The 8,101-nt window shown below is 39.6% G+C and overlaps 1 protein-coding gene across 1 annotated transcript; it reads right to left on the bottom strand.

The window, feature by feature from the left end:
• Positions 1-362: 362 nt before the first annotated feature.
• LOC139858962 (uncharacterized) lies at positions 363-5,757 on the bottom strand. Its single transcript, XM_071847788.1, has 6 exons — positions 5,602-5,757; positions 3,948-5,496; positions 2,873-3,411; positions 1,688-1,939; positions 1,560-1,616; positions 363-1,457 (listed from the first exon to the last, which is right to left on the bottom strand). Exons 1-6 carry the CDS (start codon positions 5,755-5,757, stop codon positions 363-365), a joined length of 3,648 nt encoding a protein of 1,215 aa, XP_071703889.1.
• Positions 5,758-8,101: the final 2,344 nt, after the last annotated feature.

Below are 8,101 nucleotides of genomic sequence, written 5' to 3'. Positions count from 1 at the left end.
GTGATAGAACCTGCACCCGGGTCTATTTTACAATCCGCGGTTGCAATGAATCCATGCCCGACTAACAATGGAACATCTTCATTCGTAGGCATATCAAAAATGGTGAATGGTACTTCAAGGAAAACACCTTTCACACTAACCATCACATCACGAAGTACACCAAGTGCCTGACACTTAGTATTGTTGCCAAGTGTGATGACCGCATCGGATTTAGTCAACGAACATAAAGAACATTTGTCATGAAATAATCGCTTGTACGTCACGTATGACATGATATTAATTGTAGACCCCGTATCGGCAATCACCTTGAATTCACGATGATCATTAGCAAAGTGGGGTAAGACCCCAATGAAACTCAATTTTTACAATACTTCCCCTGGATCTTCTTCTTGACGACGGAACTCCGGCCTTCCCTTAACATCTTCTTCCAATGACAACTTTTCATCAAACTCATCAAAACATTCATCTGAAATAACCTCATACACCTCATCCTCGGGCGCATCATCAAATCGCCCATCATCATCCCAAACGTCACAATTGGGCATACGACTAATAGTAACATTCTGATCAAGCCACGCATCAATGTTCTCTTTACTAACATAATTCTTTGATTCATTCACCCGAGTTGTTCTAAGTTGATGGACTTTCATGGGTTCAAACCGAATTGTTTCAACTACCCTAGCATCATCAAGTGACAAACCGGAAGCAATTTTCAATCGTTGCCCATTAACTAAGAACGGCTCCCCACCTTTTAGATCTTTTATTTCAATTGCCCCATACGGAGTAACCTTGGTAACCACATAGGGACCGTTCCACTTACTTCTCAACTTACCCGCAAATAACTTTAGCCTTGAATTAAACAACCACACACTTTGCCCCACTTCAAACGTCCGCCTTACGATTTGTTTATCATGAAACGCTTTGGTTTTCTCTTTGTAAATTTTTGAACTTTCATAAGCATCGCGTCTCAACTCATCCAGCGCCGATAGGTCTAACTTTCTTGCTTTTCCTGCCTCATCCATGTTCATGTTCACCTGTTTAATAGCCCACTCTGCAAGATGCTCAATTTCAACAGGTAAGTGACATGCCTTCCCATAAACAAGTTGATAAGGTGAAGTACCAATAGGGATTTTATAAGCAGTCCGGTAAGCCCAAAGCGCATCGTCCAGTCTTAAAGACCAGTCTTTGCGATTAGGATTTACGGTTTTTTCTAAAATCCTTTTTAATTCCCTATTAGATACTTCCACTTGCCCACTTGTTTGGGGATGGTAAGGCGTAGCAATTCGGTGATTTACCCCATAATCCCTTAAAAGTTTAGCAAAATGCAAGTTCTTAAAGTGCAAACCCCCATCACTAATTATGGCCTTAGGTACACCATGACGACAAAAAATATTTTTCTTAACAAACTTTAGGACAACTTTGTGATCATTGGTCCGAGTAGCCTCAGCCTCCACCCACTTGGAGACATAATCAACGGCTACTAGTATATACTCAAACCCAAAAGAAGGTGGAAAGGGTCCCATAAAATCTATGCCCCAAACATCAAAGATTTCACAAACCAAAATTGGGTTCATGGGCATTTCATTACGCTTATAAATTCCCCCATCCTTTGACACCTAGCACAATTTTTAACATACTCACATGCGTCTTTAAAAATAGTAGGCCAAAAGAAACCTGAGTCGAGTACTTTATACCCGATTTTCTTGACTCCGTAGTGTCCTCCACATGCAAAAGTATGACAATGAGCTAGAATGTCCTTATGCTCATCTTCCGCCACACATCTTCTTATGATTTGATCGGGTCCAATCCGGTAAAGAACCGGGTCCTCCCAAATGTAACGCTTAACCTGTGAGAAAAAGTAATCCTTCTTGTGCTTGTTCCAATGCTCCGGTACTTTTTTAGTCACCAAATAGTTAACAATATGAGCGAACCAAGGTACCTGCACATAGGGATGGCATCGGGCCAGGTTTGGGCCGGGTTCAGGTAATCCCAGACCCAAATCCGATTAAGAAACCACGTCCCAAACCCGGACCCATACCCGGCGGGTCCCCATTTAATTACTAACCATCGGGTTTCGAGTTTCCCCGCTGGTAAACGGGGATCCCCGTTAGTGATTTTCATATGGATATAAACTTAATTGGAATGAACATGCTCGTCTACTTGAGATCAAGGGACAGTTCACAGTTGAACCAATGCTTAAATTCTTGTTAATCTATTTTATTATGAATTAATTAAATTGATTAATCTCAAGAATAAAAGCTCATAGTTGCACATAGAATAATACTTCTACTTGTGTTAATATAGAGAGAAGAGTGAAGAACATTTATGCATGTGGCGATGTGGGAGTATGGGACTAACGTGCATTACTCAAATTTTCAAACCATTTATACAGTGCTTTGTTATCTTACTACTCAAATACTTCTACTAATATACATTTTACACACCATTATTATCAAAGTAAAAATGGACCGATTTCGTTGTCTTATTGATAGCAGGATGTCATCTACTTCAAATTTTTTTGAAAAAATACCATATAAACTGTATGTATAGAGTACTTCTTGCACCCGATAGAAGAAAGTTGGATGTTGTATCCTATAATCTTGTTTTTATTATTTTTGTTAGTATTAGTATTATTACTATTAAATTATTACTATTATTATTAAAATTATTTTTATTTATTATTGAAATCCCCAACGGGCCGGGTATACGGGCCGGGTTTACGGGTTTGAACCTAAAACCATACCCGAACCCGGACCCGCTTAAAAATTTAAAATCATTCACATACCCGGCCCAAGACCCGTAGACCCGGACCATACCCGGCCCATTAGTTTCGGGTTTCCCCATCGGGTACGGGTACTTTTGTCATCCCTACCTGCACAACACTAAACAAACACTCATCCGGAAAGTTCTCCTGTATCGGTTTAGCAGGGTCAAACGGTGGCGGGGGTATCCTAGATAAATGGTCGGCTACCACATTCTCTATACCCTTTTTATCCCTTATTTCCAAATCAAACTCTTGTAGCAACAAAATCCACCTAATCAATCTAGGCTTAGACTCTTTCTTTTCAAGCAAGTGCCTTAGGGCACTATGGTCAGAAAAGACAACTACCTTAGACCCCCACAAATACGATCTAAATTTGTCTAAGGCAAACACTACTGCTAATAATTCTTTCTCGGTTGTGGTATAATTCACCTGGGCATCCGAGAACGTCTTACTAGCATAATAGATAACAACCGGTTTCCTAACAACTCTTTGACCCAAAACAGCCCCAGCCGCAAAATCACTAACGTCGCACATAATTTCAAATGGTTTGGTCCAATCGGGTGATTGCAAAATGGGTGCTTCGGTCAACTTACGCTTAAGGGTGTTAAAGGCCTCCTTACATTGGTCATCAAAGTCAAAAGGTGCGTCTTTTAATAACAAATTACACAATGGTTTAGAAATAATGCTAAAATCTTTGATAAACCTACGATAGAATCCCGCATGTCCCAAAAACGATCTTACCCCCTTAACATTGGTTGGTGGAGGTAATGTGGAAATAAGTTGCACTTTTGCCCTATCGACTTCGAATCCCCGTTCAGACACAATGTGTCCCAAAACCACCCCTTCCCTTACCATAAAGTGGCTCTTTTCCCAACTAAGGACAAGGTTGGTCTCGGTACACCTCTTTAAAACTTTTTCCAACATATTCAAACACGACTCAAACGACTTGCCAAATATTGAAAAATCATCCATGAAAATTTCTAAAGACTCGCCTATTAACTCTGAGAAAATACTCATCATACACCTTTGAAAAGTAGCAGGTGCATTACATAAACCAAAAGGCATTCGTCTAAAAGCATAAGTTTCATAAGGACAAGTAAAAGTCGTTTTTTCTTGGTATTAGGGTGAATAGGTATTTGATTATATCCCGAATACCCATCTAAGAAACAATAAAATTTCTGACCTGACAACTTTTCGATGATTTGATCAATAAAAGGCAAGGAAAAGTGATCTTTTGAAGTCGCAGCATTCAGCTTCCTGTAATCAATACATACCCGCCAACCCGTCACGGGACGGGTTGTGATCTTTTCACCTTCCTCAGCTTCCATTACCGTTATCCCAGCTTTCTTTGGCACTGTTTGCATGGGGCTTACCCACTGACTATCTGAAATAGGGAAAATAATCCCTGCATCTAACCACTTGAGAACTTCCTTCTTTACAACTTCCTGCATATTCGGGTTTAACCTGCGTTGCGTATCATGAGCAGGTTTAACCTCCGGATCTGTAACTATCCTATGCATACACACTGAGGGACTTATCCCTTTCAAATCAGCTATCGTCCACCCTACTGCAGCCTTGTACTTATGAAGCACTTCCATCAAAGCTTTTTCCTGCACACCTGTCAAATCTGAAGCAATAATAACTGGCAAAGTGCCGTCAGTACCTAAAAATGCATACTTCAAATGAGAAGGTAACGGTTTTAACTCAAGAGTCGGTGGTGACTCTAGTGAAGGTCTCGTATTAGTATCAATGGATTTAGGTAGTGACTCATATTTATGAGTCCATGGTGGCAACCTAGCATCCATTGTACTTGCTACTGCTAATTCTACTGTCTTGACCTCTTCACACTCAACATCCTCTTTGTCACATAAGCAAAATATTTCTACTGGGTCGTTGGTTATTAGGTGAGAAGTATGTTTTTCCACTAATTCATCAATCACATCTATCCGATAGCATTCATGGACATCCGGTGTATGAAGAGAATTAAAGATATTAATCCTCATCTTGTGATTACCGAAATATTCGATAGCTCCCATTCGACAATTAATGTGAGCATTAATGGTGGCCAAAAATGGGTTTCCCAAGATTATAGTGGGTTGGCCATCTCTATTCCGAGGTTCAATGTCCATAACAACAAAGTCAACTGGGTAATAGAAATCCTCCACTTTTACTATCACATCTTCTAATATCCCCCTAGGCGTTTTAATTGACTGGTCCGCTAGTTGAATAATTATATCGGTTCTTTTCATTAAACCCAAATCAAATCGGTCAACTAGACAAAAAGGTAAAATATTTATGCTAGCTCCTAGGTCCAATAACGCCTTTTTCACATTCAAATTTCCTACAGTCACAGCTATCAATGGGGTCCCTGGGTCCTTAAACTTAGGTGGAAGTGTACCCGAAACAACCGCACTTAGGTTCTCGGTTAGCTCCACCTTTTTGGGTAAAGCCGCCCTTTGCTTCCTCTTTTGAGTGCAAAGGTCCTTTAAAAATTTAGCATAAGACGGGACTTGCCTAATAGCATCGAGGAGGGGTAAAGTTATCTTAACCTGTTTAAACATTTTCCACATGTCCTCTGGTTGTGGTCCCTTTTTCCCATAAGGGAATTGGTTTGGGGACTCTAAGGCCTTGGGAAATAGGACAGATTTTGATTCCGTCTCCGGTTTCCCGGTCTCAATAACAATTGGGTCCTTATTTTTCACCCCTTTTCCCTGGTCATCAACTTCACTTACCTATTCCTCATCAAGAACAATAGGAGACTTACTTGACTCTGGTTGCACTACCTCTTTTTCACCAACCTTATTGTCATACTTCTTTCCGCTTCTCAAGGTACCTACCATGTTAACACTATGCCCTTTTCCTTGATCCTTATGATTTGGATTTAGAACCGTGTAGCTTGAAATTGTACCTGGTTCCCTATTTCCCTTACTTTTCGCTACATTACCGATCTCCTTAGCCAATGCACCAATCGACTTATTTTGCACTTCTATCATTTTTCACATTTCGGAGATGAACGCATCCATCTTAGCATCCGAGCTAGATGGTTGATTAGTTGAAGTACTGTTTTGATTTTGGTTTTGGTTTTGGCCTTGGTTTTGATAATTGTTTTGGTTTTGGTTTCGGTTGTTGGGATAAGGATTTTGATAGTTTCTTTGGTAGTTGCCTTGGTTCTGAAAGTTACCCTGGCTTTGAAAGTTGTTTTGTGGTCTAAGTTGGTTCCCTGGGTTAGCATTCAGAGCGTTGTTATTGCTCCAACTGAAATTAGGATGATTTCTCCAACTCGGATTATACGTGTTGGAGTATGGATCAAATCTCCGTCCCTGAACCTCGTTAACTTGTTCTTCACTATGTGCTGATTTACCGGTGGAATCCCATTTCTACATCCGTATGCAAAGTGAGAAGGATCTCCACAAATCTCACATACTTCCTGAACCTGCGAAACATTACAAGCAAGACCCTGGTTTGGGTTGTTAAATATAAGCATTTTCAAATCATCAAATTCCTGCTCTAAGTTCCTAGATGAACCACCCGAATTGGAAACATGATTCACTCGGGAGGTATTAGGTTGTTTACGATTAACCGAAGCTTGGGTTTTTGAACCCTTGCTTAACTGTTCAAAGAACGTCCATTCATCATCACTAGACCGAGTTAAGAGTACCCCACCACTAGCCGCCAAAAGAAACTGCCTGTTTTGGGAATCTAAACTATCATAGAAAACTTTAACCAATTCCCACTTGGGTATCTCATGGTGTGGGCAGACCCTAAGTAACTCCTTCAGACGTTCATACGCTTCATGAAATAATTCACCCGGTAATTGTTTAAAAGATTTTATTTGCGTACGCATGTCTGAAGTTTTACTTATGGGGTAAAACCATCTTTTTGCCTTATCCTTAAGTGAATAAGGAAATAATCGAAGACGTACCTCATCATCAGTGAAACCGTTTACCTGATTAGTAGCACATATCCCATTAAATTCAGTGATGTGTTCATATGGCTCCTCATTAGTCATACCTCGGTAGGTTGGCAAGATCGAAATGAGTTGAGGTCGGACCTCAAATCGTCGGTTGTTTCCTCCTGCCGGTGCAGGATAAACAATGGGTGAATGATCCTCAAAATCACCCGGTTGGTAGTAGGTGTCTACTCCTCTTGGTCGTTCGGCCATCTCGTCTCGTTGATCAAAAACTTCCTCTTCAGTGTCAGACTCTGATTTATGAGAGTTTGGTAGAACAATCGGATGTGTCTCTAACTGTGGTTGAGTGGATGCTGAAGCAACTGTCGAACCCTTTAAGATTCTTGTAGCTTTTCGATTAGCTTTTGCAGATTTCTCGATTTTCGGGTCTAAAGGCTTAAGATTTTGATCTCCCGAACTTCGAGTTTGCATACACTAACCTGCACTTCAACAAAAACAAGAACACCGAGCGTAAAACCGACAAAAAAAAAAAAAAAAAAAAACAAAACACTATTTTTGGGTTTTTATTGATTTTATAATTTTTATGGTTTTTTCTAATCAACACAAAAGCAATAAAATAAGAGCTTGCAAATCAAGCGCACACCTCCCCGGCAGCGGTGCCAAAATTTGATCGATGTCGAAGGGTCGACCAAAAATAGCCAAATTACTCTAACTTAGCTAGGGTAAGCAGGGTTCATTCCACGGGAAGTTATGGTTAACAAGCAAGCAATTTCCAGATTGAGTTGTTGGTTTAACTAAAGACTACTTAGATTAATCACTACTTAAAACTTAAACTTAAACTAGCGTGCAGTTGAAAAGATTGAAATGTAAACAATGAGAGTAAAGCCTTTATCCTTTCACAATCCCAATTTAACATGCATTCATTCAAACAAGCATTATGTTTATCAATTGTTGATCAAATCTCATAGACAAGACTTCTTGAGTTCAATAATTCTATTATCTTGGGTTTAAACTATGCAATCTAGATAAAGTGTCTTTATCTCTAATCTAATTAACACTAAGTTGGATCAAGAACACGCTGTTAAATCACAATAATTTAACTTGCAATAACAAACATAGGACTTGCATTAATCAAAAATCAACTTGATTCATAACATCATAATCCAACAGTATTAAACATCACCAATCACATAATCTTGAATGAAATTATACATGATTCAATTGTTCATGGAAAAGATAAAGTTTAGAAAACTAGCCAAGCATGTTGGTGATGATAATCAATGAGTTTCTTGATGATTGCATGATGAACCACACCTTGATCTTGACTTGAATCCTTGAATAATGATTATTGGATGGTGTTTTGAGGTGTTTGGGAATGTTTTCTGCTGCCAAAACTGATGGAAAAAGTGTTGGTTTCGTAACCCTAG

Source organism: Rutidosis leptorrhynchoides, chromosome 7 (genome assembly GCF_046630445.1).
Source record: "Rutidosis leptorrhynchoides isolate AG116_Rl617_1_P2 chromosome 7, CSIRO_AGI_Rlap_v1, whole genome shotgun sequence".
NCBI lineage: Eukaryota > Viridiplantae > Streptophyta > Magnoliopsida > Asterales > Asteraceae > Rutidosis > Rutidosis leptorrhynchoides.
Note: the sequence above shows the minus strand (reverse complement) of the source record. Positions and strands in the feature narration are given on the sequence as shown.

Excerpts from the sequence above, each read along its gene's own strand:
- LOC139858962 (XM_071847788.1), bottom strand. The coding sequence starts at position 5,757 with ATGATAGAAGTGCAAAATAAGTCGATTGGTGCATTGGCTAAGGAGATC. Across the intron at positions 5,497-5,601 it reads AAGGGCATAGTGTTAACATG|GTAAGTGAAGTTGATGACCA; the intron begins GTAGGTACCTTG and ends GATGAGGAATAG. Across the intron at positions 1,458-1,559 it reads TGCCCATGAACCCAATTTTG|TGGGTGGAGGCTGAGGCTAC; the intron begins GTTTGTGAAATC and ends TATGTCTCCAAG.